Here is a 22,227-nt window from a genome sequence, read left to right as displayed (position 1 = left end):
TCTCAAAGACTGGTATAAGAAGCTGAGATGGAATTCCACCAATCCATTGTTTCAAACATTGGTATGAGAAGCTGAGATGCAGTTCCACCAATACATTGTCTCAGAGATGGGTGGCAGAAGTTGAGCTCAGACTCCAATGTCCATTGCCTGGGAGAATGGTGTGAGGAGCTGAACTGGGACTCCATTGCCTGAGGGATGAGTGAGAAAAAGCTAAGACTCTTCCATCCATTATCTCAAGGACTGGTGTGAGGAATTGCTGTCCACTATCCCAAGAATTGATGCAGACGTGCAGTTGAAGAGCTAACTGCAAGACCAGTAAAACTGGTCCACCAGGAACATGTAATACTTGACCTTAAGAACAGAGGTCCTCCCCCCAACTCCTTATAAAGGGGGAAAAAGGTAATCACCAGGGAGGACACCTCCTTGAGGACACTCTCCACCAATGACTACTACGTACCCCGAGGGACACCCTCCACGAAACATCACCATGAGGACAACTCCATCACGACACTCTCCACCAATAAGCCCTGTGGGTACCTTCAAGTGGACAATTCCAAAAGGACACCTCCACAAGGACACCCACCTCCAATGACTACTACAGACTTCTAGGGGACACTGTGCTCCGATACTGACTACGAACCCTGAAGAACTCTCACCACCGACGACGATGGATCCCCAGGACACTGCTGGACCCACAGTGGTGACTCTCTCTCTCTCCACCTTGAATTCTTGCTTCATTTCCATCCTTTTTTCCAATCTGTCCTATTGCTATCCTCTTTATTGCAACAATTTCCCTTTTTTATAATAATTGTCTTTTTGCAATAAACCAATTGATTATGGTACTTGACCTTGTTTGCATCTTAATTTCACTCATGGGATAACAAAACAAAACAGGGTCTGACAGTGGGGTTTTCTCCAATCAGATCCTGACAAAAAGTTAGGTATCTAAAATCTGAAAATACTGTAGCACTTTTAATTGTGTCTCATTTATCCATGATGAAACTTATATATCATTGCTTCCTGAACAGAATGCTGGGGACAGAGCACAAAACGGTATCTTTGGTGAAAAGCAGATAACTTCCATACAACAATCATAGAACAGTTAGGGTTGGAAAAGCCTTTAAGATGATCTAGTTCCAACCCCCCTGTCATACAGAATTTGTACTTACATTTACCAACAGACAACACAAACTGAATTCTTCTTCATTCTAAACAGAAGAAAACTGAGTTGCTATAAAGAAACTCCATTATATTTATATGTATATAATTTACTGGCTATTTTACCAGTATAATTCTGGATGACAGATCTAGAAGGTCAATATAGCACAGAGGCACTTAGCAAAAAAAAAAAAAAAAAAAACAAAAAAAAAAGCTGTGGAGTATAATCCTATTACTTTAAGCATTTTTCATCAGAAAACTTGCTCTCTTCCCCCGCCCCCCCCAAGGTGGACAAGTTACTTCAAAGAAAAAAACACCAAAAGAACATAAGCTATAAGCCACACCTGACTTTAAATACATATATACAAGTTTGTCATAAATGCACTTTATCAGTCTTGCAAATTAGGACCTTAAAATCATCTAGCTCGAACCCCCCTGCCATGGGCAGGGACACCCCACACTAAACCATGTCACCCAAGGCTCTGCACAGCCTGGCCTTGAACGCTGCCATGGATGGAGCACTTACTACTTCTTTGGGCAACCTGTTCCAGGGCCTCACCAACATCTCAATAAAGAATTTCTTCCTTATACTTAACCTGAACTTCCCCGGTTTTTAAGTTTTAACCCGTTACCACTTGTCCTATCACTACAGTCCCTAATGAAGAGTCCCTCCCCAGCATCTTTACAGGCCCCTTCAGATACTGGAAGGCTGCTATGGGGTCTCCACACAGCCTTCTCCAGACTGAACAGCCCCAACTTTCTCAGCCTGTCTTCATACGGGAGGTGCTCCAGTCCCCTGATCATCCTCGTGGCCCTCCTCTGGACTTGTTCCAACAGTTCCATGTCCTTTTTATGTTGAGGACACCAGAACTGCACACAATACTCCAAGTGAGGTCCCACGACAGCAGAGTAGAGGGGCAGGATCACCTCCTTCGACCTGCTGGTCACGCTCCTTTTGATGCAGCCCAGGATACGGTTGGCTTTCTGGGCTGCGAGCGCACACTGAAGCCAGCTCATGTTCATTTTTTTCCATCGACCAACACCCCCAAGTCCTTCTCTGCAGGGCTGCTCTGAATCTCTTCTTTGCCCAACCTGTAGCTGGGCCTGGGACTGCCAGGTGCAGGACCTTGTACTTTGCTTTGTTGAACTCCATAAGGTTGACATCAGCCCACCTCACAAGCGTGTCAAAGTCCCTCTGGATGGCATCCCTTCCCTCCAGCGTATCAATCAAACCATACAGCTGGGTGTCATCGGTCCCCTCTTCCAGCACCCTGGCTCAAGCATGGCCACTCAGAGCCAGCTGCCCAGGTCTGTGTCCAGCTGGCTTTTGAAGACCTCTAAAAGCAGACTCCACAACTTCTCTGGGCAACCTGTGACACTGCTCAGTGGGGCAGGGGTGGTGAATAGTAGTGGCAGTAGCCACTAAATTAATGTTAAACAGGGTATTTCCCAAGGACATATTTCATTTAGTAAAGGCTACACAAGCCTCTGCTCTGAGGTAATCCCTGGTTATACCCACTTTTAGAATTACACTGCAGTAGAAGTTGGGAGATGAAAGATCCTTTTGGTAACAGATAAAACTGTGACAGCTATTTCACGTGTAGAAACTCCAGCTCAGACAAGGCTGCCTATAGGAACCAATAAATGCATACTGAATAGGCCCGAACACGCAGAGAAAAAAAGTGCTGGCTCTGATGTAAGTAGTTGACTAATCATGAAAAAATGTGGGCCTCTGATAAGAAAGTGGTGTTTTAAGTGCTTAGTAACATTCCTTTTGGCTGCTTTCTGGACTGTAAGCTTTTATCATTCATATTGTATTAGTTAACAAAACTTTTTGATAGTTAAAACATGTAATCACAGTTCTAGGAGTTACAGGAGTCTTCAAAACAGTACAAAATCCCTGCTTGAAACTGCATGGACCTACATCCAATGTGCTTCTCTAAATATACCTCAGTATAGAAAGACAATTTCAAACCAATGATGTAAGCAGAACATGAAACATCAATCAGCTTAGGTCACTGAGATACACAGAGAGCTAGGGCCCGCACTGAAGCCTTCAGGAACATTTAAGCTACGTAACCATGTTACCATTGACATGGTATCCGTGGCACATTTGAGAAACGATGCCAAGTGTTAATATTCCCATAGGAAATCTCAGTGTCATTCCAAGTGTGTGGTGTAGTCACGTAGGTGTCAGTTGCAAAATGTGCAGACAAATCTTTGCTACCAAAAAGGGTTCCTTGCAAGTTCCTTAAGTACATGTTTTTAAATCCATGAACTAAGGAAAAAATAAAATCAAAAGAAAAGCCATGACACAGTACAAGAAAATTGTTAGATAATGAAACAGGATCCACAACAGCACATCTCCCTAGAAAACTGTCCATTGATTTTTCTGAATTCTCTATTCTCAATACTGAAGAATTTGGAAAGTTTCCTCAAGGACAAAATTATCTGAGTATGCTCCAGCAGGCCTCCAACATCCAAGCTGAGTAACAGTTTTCATTAGTAGGAAACTTTCTAGTACACATCTACATGAAAAATGAGAAACTACAATGCACCGTAGCTAGTAGCTCTAGCCCTTTTCACTTTTAAAAGGGGCATACATGTGTGGTATATTCAAACCTGGTGACAGAACATCTCGTTCACATTTAAACTTGTTGACACTTTCCTAAGTTGTACAGGAAACTAAAAAGATCTAAGAAACAACCAACTCACACAAGTGTCAATGCCTGTGACAACTGCCAGTTGGAAACTACTCCATATTGATCCCTGGAACAAAATGTTCCAGAAAGAGAGAGGAGCAATACATACCTTTGAATATAGTTTTGAAAGTTATAAATAAATGAACAGCCTTTTAATCACATGGCAACTTGTTTATACAAATGCATTAACCTTTCTTGCAATCATGTCTCTACTCCAGATTAAAAAGAGATTTAAGTTGATTTACTGGCATGTACAAAGAATAGGCACAAAAGTAGTGTAAAAATAATGATAATAAAAACCCCAACCCTGCTGCTTTCCAGCAAAGACATTCCTGAACAGGAACAGAATTAGACACTTATCAAGAGAAACCTGTAACAAGTAGGTGTCACAATTTATGTGGAGGATTCAGCCAAGTTACATGTTGCTTCAGAAGAACCCTGTCACTATCCTAAAAACTGAAATTTCAAGGGGACTAAAGATCCCCAAGGGTGAAACTACATATGTCTAAATACAGATCATCTGTACATCTGCCTTTTCTTCTGATGTTGTTGAATGCATGCCATTTAGACATCCAAAGCACTCCCCTACACATCACAGAAACAAAGCTTTAGCCCTCCATTATTAGAAACGTCCTTATGATTTATTTCAGGTTATAAATATATTTGAAACCCTTAGGTTTTAGCAGCTGCTCTCTCTCAAATGGGAAATCCATGATGGACAAAAGAAAGTGATTCACCCTTCTTCCATCCAAGGCGTTATGCTAAGCAAATACTTGCTCTATTATTGTAGAAAGCCACAGATAAACTGACAAGGCATCTTTATTTTCCGACAACTACTCAGAAAATAAAATACCAGTAACACAGTATTTCAATAACCAAGTACATTTAAGCGCATGACAGACAAAGGTTTGTGAACACTATGTTAGAAGGTGTATCAAGTTACCTTAGCTTCCTGAAGTGCCATCATGGATGTGAACAGTAACTTAGCTACTGACACCAAAGTTCAGGTGGTGGTCCTATTACACAAACTGCAATAGGAGTAACTATTAAATGGAGAAATCCATGAATCCAGAAATAAGTTAATGCTCCCACATAGCAGCATGAACAGTCTGTGAACTGATGATCAAACTAGCTTCAAGAACCAAACCAGATCCTTCACAAGTCCTTGATGTTTCTTCAGAGCAGTAAAACAGAGTGCCGTGAGCACTGAGTCATCATCACTTGAACTGTAAGATGTAGCCACATTCTTACAGGTAGAATGGTTAGAGCCCAATTAGTAAAAACAGAGTGGAAGAATTCACCTACTGCCCATAAACACAAAACTATGCTCCAACTACCAAAGCAAGGAGAAAACACGAGGGTAAGAACTTCATCCTAGCAACTGTCAATATCACTAAGATGAAACGAATATTTGTTTAATGAATTAAGGGAACTTTATTTGGTTCTACTAAAACCAAAGCATTTGCAAATACATGAAAAATAAGTGAATTTCCAAGAAGAATTAGTATAATTCAGAACATCTGAAAGTGTACAGACAAGTCACACCATGATTTTAGAAAAAGAGACATGCCTTCAACAACTACGCCTTCTGTCTTGCACAAAGGTGCTTTTTTGTGCAAACTCTCAAAAAACCCAATCAATTTAATTAAAAAGCTCACCTGTATGGAAACCAAGAAATTAATTGAAATTAGCTTATAAAAAAAGATTATTTCTGATACTTAGTTCTAGAGTGAGCAAGTTCTAAGGTGTTATAGAAACATAACAATGAAAACAGACTTTTTTTTCTCAAATTTCCACAAAATAAGCAGAAATAGATATTAAAAACTGCAGTATTTAAATACACAAGAAAAATTCTTAGTCATATCAACTCAGAGATCATTAGTATTATTTGGTATCACCACTGATCTCACTCCCTGCAGCATCTGAGAACTTAAATTCCCTCTTTCAACTACAGTTTATTTTTGCTCTTCAACAATGACTTGTAAGGAACAGTAAACACAGAACATACCCTTCAACAGTACCCTTCAAAATGAAGGCTACTGACTCAGCCTGGTAACAAGCCCAGTATCTCTCTACAACAATGAAGTTCTTCTGAGGAGCGGCAATTTTAGTATTTCTCAGTGTTACACAGCCACAAGACAAATAACCTCATCTCCACAGCTGGTTTAAACTCACAAAGCTGAATAGTTCCCAGAATGGTCATTTTGATGCTTACCAGCTTCTGTAGACCAATTTTAGTTTCCTAAAAGTTGTTTGTGCACTTGTAACACTAGCTCAATACCACACTTTCACAAAAAACCCAACTTCTCATAGTAGGCAGTTACCAACTAACTTGTTTTGACAAAAATATTTCTCAGTCTATCCAACTATTGAAAGCCATTACTAAGATTAAAGACAGACGAAAGGAAGAGAGAAGTCTCTTATCTCAGACTAAAGGTAGATAAGACAAATGAACAAATTGGTCCAATACCTGCACTCCCCTTGACTGACCTAAATGCATCAAAAGGAAAAGGGAATCATAATGACTCACACACCTAAAAACCTGGGTGTGCCACAGCACACATAGCAGCAAGTTCCCAGAGTTCAGCAAGTGGGGAGACCAGGAGCAGTCTGCAGTGGGAGAGAACATCGCAATGTACTATTTACTTGTGCGATCAGCAGTAGAGCCAAGACTGCACCACCTAACACAAAGTATGCAAGGGGCACACTGTGTATCCTTCATGGAATGTGGGTTATTGGATTATTTGGGGTTTAGGTTAGGGTTTCCTTTTTTTTTGGAGGGGGAAGGTGGGGGGGGAGAAGAGAAGGGAGGTATACATGTTTTTGCATCAAAGTACTGAACTACCAGCTCACAGGACCAAATACTGGACTACAATTTCTATGCGCATTCCTTGAGCTTATCTTCCGGTTCAGCCTCATCAGAAAGGAATTCAGTTTGTGTATTCCCACATGAAGACCAGACTGCAGTAAACAGAGTGAACTTCTGTAACACACTCCTCATCCAAACTAAGATGCTAAAGAAAAGCCTGATATTCTTGAGTTGTGATCCAACAGCAACACACAAACGGATCTCTTAGACAAGCAACAGTGTTAGCTTTTGCAGTCCCTGTAAGTAACAACACGCTCCTGCTGTGTATGCTGCAGCTTCCATATATTCCCATTATTAAGATACACCTTTCCTTGCAACTACAGTGATCTGCTGAAGACAACACAGCCTGAGCCCCACTGCACAGAAATATCTGGCCAGAAAAATCTCAATTAAAGCATTTGATTCTTTTAAGAAAGCAAGTCCTTATTCACAGAACAGTTTAGGTTGGAAGAGACTTTAAAGATCATCTAGTCCCAAGCCCCTGCTCCACTAACCAGCCCCCCATTTCTGTGCTTAGAAATCTTTGAGCAGCCTGAGTGATCCTGAGTAGCCTGCTGCACACCAGGGCAATGCCAACAGGATTTTGGTGAAAGTTTGCCCACTGTTAGGGGATGCCCAGTCCCTTGGCAGAGCTCCAGCTCTGCTACCTGTAACTCCTCCAGAAGTGCCAGTGTGTAACCCCTGTTCCCATTCATCCTCATGTCAGGCACTGGATTTGGGGGAGGCCCAGAGGAGACATGCAGTTGGCATGCATCCACCCTGCCATGTCTCTTATTGCTTTTCTGCCCCACAGGATGCTCCCCCTGCTCTTGGTCAGCCAGCAGCTGGCTGTCAGCTTATCTCTGGCTGCTGCAGTCCTCTACGTCTCCTAGTATGATCCCGAATTCTTCTACCTCCTGCTGTTACATGTACTTCCTGAGGAGACCCATAATCACCTTGCACATGCACTGGGAAGGATTTTCCCTGTGGTCAGCAAACAGCTACTGCCTTCTCCACATCCCACTCACACCCTCTGTAAAGCAGCAATGACCGTGGCATGCAAACCAGCTTCTCTCAGCTGAGGGGACGGCCCATGAAAGGGGAAGTCTGCAGGGCCTGGGCAGGGTGGGAGCAGACCTACTGTGCTCCACTCCTGTTCCATTACCCCAAACACCCACAGGGTGGGCGTTGTCCTGAGAATGTCCCTGGATGGGGGCCCAGAGCTTGTGCCTGGGTACACCTGTGCACATGGCAGAAGAAGCCATTGCAGTCTTGTTTGTTCATCTTTGGGGCTCAGCCTTGCTCACCTTTAGGGTCTAGGAAACAGCCAGTCCTTGGGGTTCTGCCAGAGTCAGCATGGGCAGCCGCCAGGTCCAAGAGCCAGTAAAGACGCCAACCATGGAGTTGCTGTGCTTGGCAACCAGGGGGCAAAAGGTGGCTGTGGCTTCAGAGAGCAGCCAGCTGGCCCTGGAGACTCCAGGCTGGGCAGGTGGGTCTGCAGGACCCTAAGAATGCCAGCCCCATCTGCCAGCCAGGACCGGCCAGGCTTTGAAAGGCCAATGTGGCATAGCCAGCAGCCACCAGGCAGTCAGGTGCCTATTCACTATCAAGCAGTCAAACCGAATTTTATCCAGCACTCCAATTTTTACGTCTCCACTCATGATGCTTCCTGTTCAGCAAGGGAATTAAAAGCAGGTATGCAAGGCTAGCACTAAATCAAAGAAGTGCTGGTGCTGTGACTCAGTAAGAACTGACACAAATCATAAATGTTTTATGCGTTTCCTTAGCTCTTGATGTAAAACAAGATTTCTCTTATCAAATAGAAATTATTACAGCTTAGTAAGTAGGGAGATAGCACCAGTAACAGCAGGTTTGCTAATAGAAAAATCAGGAAATGCTCAACACATACACAACACAGAAATGGTAACCTTGGTCATTATGACAGACATCTTTGTGTACCTTAACACTCCTAAGTAAAATATCTTTTGAGAATTACTTCACCGTATTTCTTATTTTGCTGCTCCTTCAACATCTTTGCACCCAAGATCAGGACTGAGACTGGATTAGACTGTAAGTATTCTGTATTTTAAAAATCAGACTGTATACAGTTAAAATTTTAACTACAGCAAATAAACTGTCATCCATTGCTTACAACTTATAAAGTTACCTACAACACAAGCATACAATCTACCCAGTGTATGAAAGCTTTCAATAGATATTTTTAATCTATGTCTGATATACTTACACTAACCAGATAAAATCTCTCCTCAAAAAGTTTATAAGTTTTAATCAAAAGCAAGTCTGCTTACATTTTGGCTATTGAACAGTTTGCATGCATTCAAGAAGCCAAACAGACTGCAGAGCGCTACTGAGTCACAGGCACCAAGAAAAGCACAATTTACTCAAAAATAGTTGAAATGCACTTGTATCCAAGGAACAGATAATGGCACACTAACAAAATCAGTCTGAAAGCCAATTTGGCTGCACTGGTATTAAAATCAGTAATTTTGTGTACAGAGAATCTATCCCAATTTTAAGCAACAAGAACCAATGTAGATAGATTTTCATGCAGTCACACTACATACTAGAAGTTTGCTTCCACGCAAATATTTGCTTGTCTATTGAACCTAAAAACCTCAGTAGTCAGCAATCCACAGTTACAATAGCAAAAAATCCCAAATCATAAAAAGCCTGAACTAAGCACAATCTAACCATGTTCTCCTATACTTTTTCATAGAGAACATTCAAGGAGGCACAAGAGTTAGATGTCAGTTCAAGTGATGAACTTTTAAAGTAAATAAAGGTACTTCAGATCCTATCTACGAAGTTAGCTAAAATATTGCCTTTGCTTACATTTTTATACACACATGCAAGTATGTAGGCTTGCATATAAAAATGGATCTCCCTTCATTGATTTGCTGCACTAAAAGGAGCACATACACAAGCCTGTGGCTCATAAACTATCAGTTTCTAAAGGTATCCTAATATGCTTTTGGAAAAGAAAACAGACAACCCTGCCTTAGGGAACCATTAAGCACATTTGAAAGACAAAGCTATTAGTATGATGCATCTTAACACCCCTGCATCACAAGTGTAGACACTGATGGCCCTACAGTAAAGTGACTGACAAGAAGAACACAGCTGACTTCACTAATGCCTGTTCTTAACCTGAACCCCCTCAAAAGTCATTCGTTTTCTGTTAAGCTTTTCAAAACTTTAAACTTTTACCAGTCCATTCTTGACTGTCTTAAGTATTTACCACTCTTTATGTTTATAGTGAATTTGAGTTCTTAAGTCTTCTATGAAGAGTGAGCCATATATTTTCTTCTACATTAGAAACACAAACATTTCCTCTAGAGAATTCTTGATTAAATTTCCCAACAGAACATTGTATTAACCAAACCCTGCATGAATGCACAGAGAAAGATTATTTAGAGAACTGTAAGTTCTTAATAATACAGAAAACTTCCACAAAAGTGTGATGCAGCACAAATTCCAGTCTTACAAATCTGCCACAGTGTTACTTGAGGAAGTAAAGTTACAGTGCAAATAGCAAAACTTTGCACTGTTTTAAGAATACATCACACCAAAAAAAAAAAAAAAAATAGGAAAGTTAAGAAAATTTTAACTTCACAGAAACCAAAGAAAGCTGCAAGACAAAGTACATAGTCTCACATGGGTGCTAATGATAGAAAGCTCAACTAGTACAAAAGGAAACCTAGTGGAGCTGTACGCTTAAATAAGTTCTATGATTTATTACTTACCGTGTCCCATATCTGAAGCTTTATCTGTTTTCCATCAATAGTTATCATTCGAGCCCCAAATTCTACACCTGAATAGATTTGACAAAACGATTACATTATTAGCATATATCAGAAAGAAGAATGACAAGTTATAAGTTTAACTTAACTCAGTATTGCATTTGTAGGAAATAAGGCTTTTCACAATCCCTTTAGTTAATTTTCGAGCTGCTTGAAAGAGCTGGAAAGGTTTCCAGAAGAGGAAAACTGTTACTTTACACGTGCTTTGCAAATGCATTAAACCAGAGTAAGTGTCAAGGAGGTATTTCCTACAAAGTTTTCCAAACGATTTACTAGCTCTAGATCTCAAGGAGAAAAACATGTCCATTTGAATGCAAACAGGAAATTGAAGAGTCACAGTGATTTTAACACTCCACCAATGACAGATTGCTAAAGCCTGTTTAGAAGAAATTAAACCTAAAATTCTTTATAAATATTCTATTGAGCATACAAATGTCACTTTAACAAGATAAAATATTACTGTATTAATACAAACTCATCTGCCTTTATGCAAAAAGTGCTTCCAAAATTTTTGCTAAAGAACAAATTTAATAACCGAGGAAGAAAGTTAATGTTTCAAATAAACAAAAGGAATTTATTCAGTGGAAAAAAAAAAAAAAAAAAAAAAAAAAAATCAGCCTTTTATACCATCTTGTAAAGCAATTCCAAGATCATTAACAGTAAATTAAGCATAAACTGAGGCTATTACTACTGTAGTTAAAAATCTGACAAATGCCTACATCTAGTGGACGTATTTAAAGGCTTGCAAGTTTCCATTAAGCTATGCTTCATAAATCTATTATTTCAGAGAAAGAAAAGAAAAAAAAGAAAAACCACAAAAAAAAAACAACCCCAAAACCAAGATCTGGTAGCTGAAGTTTTGTCTAAAATTGGTCACCGTCTAGATTTGGACTGAAGCCTTCAGCCTGGAAAAGAGAAGGCTCTGGTGAGACGCTATGGCAGCCTTCCAGTTCCTAAAAGGGGCCTACACGAAAGCTGGAGAGGGATTTTTTACAATGGCATGTAGTGACAGGACAAGGGGGAATGGCTTTAAACTTAAAGAGGGTAGATTTAGATTAGATATTAAGAAGAAATTCTTCACTGTGAGCGTGGTGAGGCACTGGCACAGGTTGTCCAGGCAAGTTGTGGACTCCCCATCACTGGCAGTATTTAAGGCCAGGTATGGGGCTTGGAACAACCTGGTCTAAGTGGATGATGACCTTTAAAGTCCCTTCCAACCCAAACCATTCTATGATTCTATTCTATTAAGCAGCCTAAACTGGAAGTATTCCAAACATCTCTTCAAAAGCTTGTTGAGAATATTGAGGTTCGAGGGTGGGTGGCAGCACTGCTTTCTGCAGATGACTTTTGGGGAAAGAGGCATGGAGGAACCACTCTCCTCCCCACAGGATACTGGAGCCAAATAGAAGCTGTGGGCCAAAGAACATTTAGCTCTCTTTAGCATCCAAATAACTTGCAGTAAGAGTATGCAAGCAAATTGAAAGAATGTAAAGGCAGAAAGGAGGAAGCAGCTGAATGACAATGGTCTCTGAAGTTAATTGCAAAACCAGGATAAGGTCCTTGGACTACTACAAGTGTCAACACTACAGGTACTATTTGATCACAAAATGCAGATAAAGAGCTGCTGATTTAAATCCAACAATCATCCTAAATGTTTAGTTTCTACACACTACCCTATAGAAAAAAATTAAAAGGGCGTTTATCCTGTTCCATCAAAATACTTGCTGAGAGATCATTCTGAATTTGAAACAACACATGCAGTTTTTTGGTAAGTTTGTTCTCAGGAAGAGAAGCTGTTCAGGTTTATAGTAAGGGAATGTCCTAAGGGCAATGGGCAACAAAAAAAAAATGTGCAGAATGTGTACAGTTTATGGGTTTAGTCACCCATATCTATCAACAAATGTCAGTTGTTTTGTTGTTGTTTGGGTTTCTGTGCTGTGCTTGGTTTTGTTGTTGCTGGGTTTGGTTTCTTTGGTGGTGGATTTTTTTATTTCATCCTTTCCTCCACAACTGCATCAAGCAGCTTCCCCTGCCCTCCTTCATTTCTTAATAACAGATACTTCAGTTCCCAAATGAAAAATAAACTGAGGTAGTTGCCACATTGTAAATTCTTTTAGAGTATGCTACTACAATTATGCAATGAGCTGTATTCTGAATGTAGCTCAAAGACAAATACTTGCTTCAATGTATTCTATCCCCCCTAATCTTGTCTTCGTTAGAGATGACATTTCTCTCCAAACTTCTTCAGTATCAGAGATAACATGTTAGGCTATTTATGCTAAAATTTGGGGCTGAATTGTGCACAACTCTAGATGAAATATCTTTTTTCTACGTGCCCAATTTCAGTTTCCCTTCTCTCCCGAATTGCTCAAAGCAGGAATGGAATCTGCACTCCCACAGGCTCCAATCGTATTGTATTGAAAAAAAGTTAGGCTATATAACACAAGCCTTTTTATTCACTCTACAGGTTCTCAGGAGTTTCAACATCAGCAGCTGAGAGTGCATTAGACAATCAACCCATGCCATCTCGCCCTGCACAGGGAATTAATATGACTTTGAACTAATTTCTTTATTTATCTCTTTCTAAATCTGATTGGGTAACTAGGAGAACCATGCTCCTGTCCAAAACACACACACATGCCCTACCAGTTAAGTGGAAGGAAGTTGTTTCCAGCCTGTGCCCCTTCTTACCCTTTCCAAGCAGTGCCCTTTGCTCCATTCCTACATCCCTCATTATGTTGCTATCTAGGTTCACCTCCCCATCCCACTAGCTTCAATTTCTGCTCTCAGATTTCAGCTAGCTATATGCCAGGGAAAGAACTGGCACTACAACCACCCTGCTGGGGTAAAGCTGTTTCCCACAGCCTATCAGTCTACTAATGTGACAGGGCTGCCAAAGACATAACTGATATATAAGGTGTCACATATTTGGCCGGCCTAAAGAATAAAAGATGACAATACCTCATGCTTTCCTGAAGAACTCAGGCTCTTTATTCAGCCAGCCTATTTGCTGCCAAGACCTCAGAAATATTTGAAAACTGATGTCAGGCTAGGAATTTGAATGATATTAGACAGCCACACACAAGGTGTGGGAGGACTGTCAAGAGAAAAGGGAACCCATAGCCAAACCTCCTTATACATTCTGTTATATGAAGAATATTTGTTTATGTTTCATGCATCTATTTCAGTACTCCCAAACACAGGAAGCCTATATATTCCAGGGCACAAACTAAAAATACAGATTAGGGATACATTTTGTGCAAGGCTTATCATGATTAGAGCTGATAGGTTCCTTGAAATAACATCAAGAAGAAATTCAGAGGTTCTGCAACCTTAACAGAGACTACCATCTGTTATGCTAAACAGTGAATCTGATATGAAAGACTAAGCTTGCCTACAAAAGAATTTATTCCCACACTATTCCTCTTATTTTCTGTGGAAGGTTAAATAAGAGTCTGTATCATTTACCATAGTCAGATAAGAGGCAATGCATTCTGTCAACATGTATTCACTTCCCCCAGTGACAATACCAAATTACACCCAACACAAATGGTCCACATCCAATGGAGGACTCAGGAAGGAAAAGCAAACAATGAATACCTTCACACTTCAATCCTTCTCTATCCCAAAATCAGCCTTGCCAAGCAGTAAATATGTTTATTCACCTTAAAGGTTAACTTTGCTTTAGTTTACCCGTAACTTGTTTTCAAGGTTCTGTGGCTGGACTAATATTTTGTTCCCTAGTAAAAATTCTGCCATTTCCGTCACTACCGATGCATTCTGCATCAAAACAGAATTTGGTATTGGCCAATTCTGCTTCCACACCCAGTTTTTAGCTTTTCTGAAGAGACAGTTGAGATACTATAGATACATATTTTTTGAAATTGTTTCAGATTTTTCTTCTTGGGAAGGTACAAAGACCTCCCCTTGGCTTTATTAGCTAATACACATTCATCAGCTAAAGATTCACTGCTACCTTAATACAGCACAAATCCTACATTACTGCAGCACAACAAACTCATAAAAGCATGCTGAGGTACTCCAGTACTTAATCATTAGCATTGTGGGGGACAAAAGAGACTTACCAATAGTGAGATCGTGAACTGGTTGAAACCGCTTGTCTGTAAACTGTAACAATAAACATGATTTCCCAACACCTTAAAAAAAAAAAAAAAGAAAGAAAAAAAGAAGTTTTAAGCCAATTAAAAAAAGTCTGTCAAGAACCAATAGAAATTAATTTAGGTGAATGGTATATACTGCTTAAAAATCATTACCAGAACTTGAGATACTAGATTTCGCCTCCTTTGAAACGTATGCAACTTTTTCATAACACAACAGCCTTTGAAGTTCCAGAAACATTAAAGTCAAATCAGTTATTTTCACGAACTGAACAAAAATTAATTCTTCTTCTGAAAAAGAAGTTCTGCCTTTGATACTAAGTGAAAAAAAAGTTTGGTAACAGACCTCAGAAGTATCATTTCACATCCTCCCTCCACAGTAACTACAGATCTTGCTACTCCCCTCAACCCTGTATCTGCTTCCCCTTCAGTGCTTTCAGCTGTCTTTCACACTAACCAGATCCTCAATAACACCTCACTCCCACCTATCTCCTAATTTATCATCAGTACATATATGGCTGCTTACAACCACCATGTGCTGCTGCCCACTGGTTCTCAATACACCAAGAACTAGTCCAAGCAGAACTGGCAACAGCTGTGTTCGCATTACAGCCAGACAGACAACACAAACATTATCATAAGTTACCCTGATTTCTGGTGCAAATGGCTTAACTGCTTCACATTACATGGGCACTAGTCAGCAAAGGGAGAAGGCAAAGAACTACACTGCAAGGCAAAAGGCAGGCATATCAGAGATCTGTATATAGCAAAACTGACCTTTCTACTACTAAATTCAGCAAAGTTTTTAGTATGGTTTCATGAGGAAACAAAACCTACACAATCTTAAGCACTGCCCACCTGACATTTTTAAAAAGTTAAGACCAGTGGCTCGTTTCAATCAAATCTAACATAAATAGGAGACCAGCATTTAGTTTTGCCACAAAACGAGCTGTGACAAATTGATGGTATTCTGAGATCAATATCCCAAGCAATGCAGCAATTCCAGTAGTCAAAGACAGTTGTTGGTGCTGCTATCCCTAGTCTCCTCCCTACAGCATATTCATGCCTAGTTCTCCATATGGCTCAGATGAGATCTTAAACAGTTTCAGTTTTCTGCTGGGTTTACAAACTAATCTGACAAGAAGAGACAAACCAAACAGAAATGGCTTAATGTGGGGTCAAACAAGCATGAGAGTTAGTTCAAATGAAGGAAGAGAAATGCAGCAGCAAGCAGATCAACAGCTTAGAGTGGCATGGAACAGAAGCCCCAGGCAAAGCTTGCAGCATTGGCCTTAACAGATCACTTCTCTGGAGCTCTCCTGCTTCTGATAGAAAGCTGTCAGAACACAAGCAGTTTGGAAGTATGTACACATTATGTCCAACAAAATTAGTGGACATAAGAGAAGTGAATGAGAAATGGGGGAGAGCGCTGGAAGTAAGAAGCTGGAAGTAAGATGGGCAGAATATTGGAGTTGTAGAGACAAAGAATACAGAAGTCTAAGAAATCTAAAATACTAATACTTCTTCTAAATCACAGAACACTGTGTGTGTATATATATATATATACACGGATAACTTTTACACCACCAATGAAATAGGGCTGCCCCATCACAGAGCATCAGAGTTATCATCACCATCCTACCTACAAAAGCAACCTATAAACCACACCAGAAATAGAATGGAGAATAGCTTTTGCCATTAACCTTACAAAGTGATTTCAGTATCAGTGGATAAACCAGAGCCTCAAACTTATCTTTATAAGATTTTTTCAAGGATATTGGGTAAGAAAAATATTTAAAAATCTAATCAACATGACATGTGATCAGGTGTCCCAGCACCACTTCTCAAGTGGCAATCTGGTATTTCTTCTTCCTGTAAGTCTGGTAACCAGCCTCCAACATGAAAACACTAGTGTCAGCACAGCAAGGATGACGGACAAGCACAGCCCCTTTGATGCAAGTCTCAATCTGGCACAAGATGTCTGCACCTCCCATTACTTCTATGAAGCAGGCCTTTTAGGAACAGACTGCAGACTGATGGGTTCACACACAGGAACAGAAGAAACAACCAGTTTCTGTTTAATGCCATTCCCGCTACTTTAGAATCTTCCACCAAAAAATGCCTGTAAGTCTCTAAGTTTTATACTGGTGTTGACTTAAAAAAAAAAGGCATTCAAAAAGTTCAAATGAAGCTGTAGTGCCTGGTAAATTTAGGTTATAAATATTTTATTGACTACATTGAGTAGTAATATTTTGGTTTAATTTTAGAGCTTCAAGACATTGCAAGTTCATAACAGGGAAGTTCTTATGAGAACAGCTCGTGGCTCATTCACTTCCAGAGCCAACCAGACTGTGCAAACATAGACACAGCCAGGAACCTGGATCAGTAACAGGAGCTGTATATGAACTCCTGAGCAGTTTACTACCTTGTGACATGAACAGATGCTGCAAAGATCAATTAACAGTGGCATGGCAGATGGTTTAAAGTAACTACACTGGTTAACTCTACAAGAAAAGTGGCTGTTTACCAGGTATCTCTTTCACTTAGCATGCTAAATCTTATACCTGAAATGAGGCACTTTGGGAAAAATAACTGAGCATGTCTTATGATACTCAACTGTAGAACACAGAAGGGACAGATTCGGTTATTTATTAACTCATTCTCCATTTTACTGCCACAATTATTTTAATATAGCTTCAGACAAACCACCTCAAGAGAAAAAAAAACCTTAGTACCATTAAAACAAGGGATTATCAGAGCTTGGATACACTTTACCAACAACCACAGTAAACAAAAGCTCTTGCTAAGGAACAAATTAAAACAACAGATTATGTGCTCAGAGAGGAACAGTGTGCTTCTTTGCAAGTGCCTGCTCTAGGATCCCTTTATCACTCCTTAGTACCCAAACAGTGATGGGAAGTGGAACTTCTGCTATAGTATTCCCACCATCTGGCTCTGAATTCCAAACCAACAGCCTGAGCTGGCTCTCTAAATTCTTCTGCCTCTCTTAACAGCTTCCTCTTTAGGTGCCACTCTGCAGTCAAGTTCCCCAGGCAAAGCTTGCCAGAGCTTTGCTACTGTCCACTCTGGCTCCGCCATGCTTCAACACCTCCCTTCCTTTCATAAATGCTAGTGTTCATTTCACTGCTCAGCAAACCAGAACAGCACAGGGGTAAAGCTAACCTCTCCCTTCCCACTCATAAAGATATGCAATGAGCTAAACCAAGAAACAGATCCATCATAAAACTATGGTCACAAGAAACACTAGTAAGTGCATGAGACCAGGGCTACAGAATATATAACAAAAGGAAGGGATGTTCTTTACAGTAGCAGGCTGTACTCATGGCAATTAAAAAAGCAGCTCTGGAACCACAGCACAGGTGATGATACAGCTAAGCCGTTTAAATGGCTTTTAACAAGAAAGCGGACTTTCTTCCTTACCCCCTTCTAGGTCCTGTGACTCCCTGTGAGCAGAGCAAGGAAAGTTCAGTTGTCAGTTGTGAAGTCAGAGATGCACTACTGTCACCAAGAAGAAAATCTCCAGGCTTTCCTTACCACTATACAAAACTCAGTGTTCCTTCCACTGATGTTTGTCTTTGGAGGTTGACCTGGTTCAAAACTAAAATGTCTCTAAGCAGGGAGAATAGGCTCAGATAAGTTCCTTACTTGTTCATATAAGCACCACTATAGATCAAGAAAGATGGCAGAGGAAAAGAACTGCAGCAGGGCCTCATCTACACAGTTTTTGAACACTTTCACAGACAGTGATTCTACCACAGCCCTGGGAAGCCTGTTCCAATGTCTAACTACCCTTTTGGCGAAGAAATTTTTCCTACTATCCGGTTTAAATCCCCCCTGGTGCAGCTTGAGGCTCTTGTCCTATCACTTGTTACCCGGGAGGAGAGACCAGCCACCTCCCTGCTCCATCCTCTTTTGGGTAGTTGTAGAGAGCAGTAAGGTCCCCCGATCCTTCTCTTCTCCAGACTAAACCCCCCAGTTCCCTCAGCCATTTCTCATCAGAGTTGTGCTCCAGACTCTTCACTGACTTTGTTGCCCTTCTCTGGATCCACTCCAGCACTTCAATGTCTCTCTTGTAGTGAGCAGCCCAGAACTGAACACAGTATTTGAGGTGCAGCCTCACAAGTGTCGAGAAAAGGGGGTAAATCACTTCCTTGGTCCCGCTGGCGACACTACTGCTGATATTGTTGTTGTTGCCCTTGTTGGCTGGCTGGGCACAAACTGGCTCATATTCAGCAGCTGTCAATCAGCAAAACCAGGTCCTTTTCCACCAGGCAGCAATGCACCACATATGCTTCTAAATGCATCTGCAAACCCCCCTAATGTTTTGGCAATATCCAAATAAAAAGATTTTTTTCCTGGTTAACTCTCACAGCAGTCAGCATTCCATACTACTTGTATTTTATTCTTAAAAAGACCAACTCCATGAAATTCCACAGCTACTCCCACTGATACAATGTAAAATTTATGCAGATTTATGGCAATGTTGCTTGAGTACCTGAAAGATAGCTATGCCATTTCAGGTCTCTCCTACAACAGAACACTAATTGGATCTTAAAACAGTTCTGACTACATAGAAAAAGATTATTTTTTTTTTATATATATAAAACATAACAACCAGAACAGAATTAATCCCATGTTCATAAAGCAACTATGCCTGAAGTACCAGCCAAAGAAAAAGTCACGGAATGTCAATGAGCAATGAAGCAAGCGACGCAAGGGGCCAAGAGCTATTGTGCAAAAGGCAGTCTTGCACAGTCAGTTTCTGTAGCTGTCATTTTAAAGGACTGAGATCATACTGAAATTCCTGTGTTTAAGCAGATGAAAGCATGTGGAACCACAATTCAGAAGACACGTGCAGGTGTCTTGTATAACTGCAGGGGTTTTTCATTGGTTTGTTCATGGTTCGCATAACCCACTTTGGTTTGTAGCGCTGAAAAGGAAGATGAGCCAAATGTTAACATCTGTCCTCAGCTGATGCTGTCTTACTTTTCTCCCACAGTTTGTTTACAACTAATTGCTGAGTCACCAGGCAGCTGATCCATTTCCAAAGACTCTAAATCAAGTCCCAGAGATAAATGTCTTGAACACTACAGAAATTACAAAGCAACTACATGCAAGACCACTGGTATACCTTCACTGGTTGGAATACTGTGGCACACCAACACTGGAATTGAACATGACAGCCCTGATCCACTCAATTTCTATCAACAGAGCTGTGAGTTCAACTGTCTTTGTCTGAGGAACAGTAGTAATACCTAAACTATCATAGTCATTCTGGCAACAAACAAATCTGCACAACATAAATTGGCTCTCCAGTACTAACTACATTATAATACTTAAAAGGTTCATAGGAGACATTAATAAAAGCAAATCCAACTTCCCCACTATTGGCATGTTTAATTCACTTCAAGAATCATTATTATAGTAGTTTTAATTAACTTTCTGTAGCAACTCAGAATAAAAGTCACAGGGATTAAAACAAACAGACTTGTGAGCTGTTTTCTCTCTGCATTTCTTTTATCTATCTCACTCCTCCCATGTCTGGATCTTAAGCACCTTCAGAAGTGACACGCTTCCATTCTGTATTTCACATTTCAAGCAACTGAAATGTGAAAGTGCAGCACAGACCATTACACTGAGGATATTCCATTGTAAAAATTTAATCAGTATACAATCAGTGTACCAAAGCAATTATTTGCTGCCATCTCTACCACTTTAATAATTATAGTTTTTAGGGATTCACCAGAATTGGCCACCTGTTCTGAAACACTATCTTTCTGAATTCTGCACTACCACTTTGAATCACCCTGAACAGATAAACCTCTTCCTACTTCCCCTGAATCTCCTGTCCTTTGTTTTAACAAACTGCCACTCACATTAATATCATCTACAGCCTAATGCTTCTAACATAGTCATACCTATGTTCTATTTCTTAAAGATTCTTTTGTGCTACAGCTGCTGCTACTGCAGTAGCCTAGAAAAGCTTCCATAGTTTAAATGCAGGCTTAAAAGAAGGTAAAATTACATAGTAGTTGCATTCATATATTTAACAACCTCACATGTAATGCAACTGTAATGTATAATTATACTCCAGAAACAGATAATTTGTTTCATAGGTATGAAGTACAACTATGCAGGTATCCTCAGAATAGCATGTAAAGTGGCAGGTGTGTCATCAAAATTATTAAAGAAGGCATTTATTCAGGTATGAGGAAAAGAACAAGAAAGACACACAATACCTGGGCACAACAGCTACCAGATACCAGTTAACAGCTAACAAGTTAACAGGACAAGCTAACTTGTCCTGACAACAGTTTGATGGAAGTATGCTACCTATAGCCATGCTATGCTGAGGAAGCATAGAATATATTGGCAAAAGGGCTTCAAACAGCAATTCCTATCAGTATATGGTTATGCCTGCAGCTTTCATGCGCGTTATTTTTTGCTACACAGCAGCCAATGTCAAACAGAATGCAGCAAGGTTTACAAAAGTAGCAAGCAAATGGGTGGGGAAGGGAAGAGATCCCAGAAGCAACTTGAAGCACCTGGGAATGCAGTGGTCCCCCGCCTCAAAAAAAAAACCAACCTAATAAAAGAAAAAATAAAAATCCCTATAAATAAGAAGGAAAGAGCCAAGGCTTTTAATTTTCCTTTGACAGGATGCTTTGACACAGTTTGGTACAGCATCTCCAGCCAGGACTGGAAAGGGATCACTGTGGCCTGAGCTGAAGATACCTCACAGCAGTAGTTCTGGTCTCACCACAGAACTGCAGACAGCATGTGCCACCTCTCAGGCCCCACGTCTGTGGGGATGCAAATACGGGGCACTATCCAGGTTCAAGTCTGGCAGTGACAGCGCCTCCTTCCTCTCAGCTCCCCCTCCCCGATGCCGCAGCCAGGGCCGTGACACAGCCCGGCCTGCCCCGCGGCCGGCCAGCCAAGCCAGGAGGCGGCTGTCAGGCTTCCAGGCCTGCTGCGGGGCCCGAGACCGGCGGGCGCGGAGCTGCCGGGAGGCAGGCCGAGGCCCCGGGCGGGGCCCAGCGCAGAGGCGGGGAGCGGGGGAGCCGCCTCTTCTCGCAGAGCCACCACGTCGACGACGCCAGCACTGCGGAAATGGGAGCGGAGCGCCGGGCCCTGCTCTCCTCCGCTCCGCCCGCCCCCCGCCCCTTACCTGTGTCCCCGATGATGATATACTTGAACAGATACGCGTAGGCCATGGCCGTCCGGCTCCCCGGCTCTCGCTCGCTCCTTCGGGACGCTCTCCCCCCGGCCCCGCTGTCAGGGCTGGCGCTGCGGAGAGGTGGAAACGGTTAACGGCCACCGGGCGGCGGCCCACTCCCGCCGGCACCGCTCGCTTCCTCGCTCCCTTCCTCCTACCTCCGCCGGCGGCTGGGTCGCTGCTGCCCTCCCGCCGCTGCCCGAGGGGCCGGGGAAGGTAGACGCGGCAGGGGGAAGAGCGGGAGCCGAGAACAATAACAGGCGCTGAACGGCCCCGGACCCCTCCGGCAACGTCACGCACCCACCTCCTCGCTCCGCCCCGCCCCCGACCCGGAAGTGCT

The 22,227-nt window shown here is 41.5% G+C and overlaps 1 protein-coding gene across 3 annotated transcripts in view; it reads right to left on the bottom strand.

The window, feature by feature from the left end:
- RAB2A (RAB2A, member RAS oncogene family) overlaps positions 1–22,205 on the bottom strand; it is a 45,971-nt gene extending 23,766 nt beyond the window's left edge. For 2 of the 3 annotated variants that reach the window (XR_013956287.1, XM_080611286.1), the window contains exons 1-4: positions 22,046–22,205; positions 21,840–21,958; positions 14,615–14,686; positions 10,473–10,540 (exon numbers count right to left, since the gene is read on the bottom strand). Coding sequence is in view for 2 of the 3 variants with exons in the window: in XM_080611286.1 (XP_080467412.1) it covers positions 10,473–10,540; positions 14,615–14,686; positions 21,840–21,885 (186 nt within the window). In the remaining variant the exon portion in view is untranslated. Of the gene's footprint in view, positions 1–10,472; positions 10,541–14,614; positions 14,687–21,403; positions 21,648–21,839; positions 21,959–22,045 lie in introns of those variants that run through there. The other variant, XM_080611287.1, reaches the window with a different exon arrangement.
- Positions 22,206–22,227: the final 22 nt, after the last annotated feature.

The sequence above is a fragment of the Psittacula echo genome, assembly GCF_963264785.1.
Source record: "Psittacula echo genome assembly, chromosome: 2".
Lineage (NCBI taxonomy): Eukaryota > Metazoa > Chordata > Aves > Psittaciformes > Psittacidae > Psittacula > Psittacula echo.
Note: the sequence above shows the minus strand (reverse complement) of the source record. Positions and strands in the feature narration are given on the sequence as shown.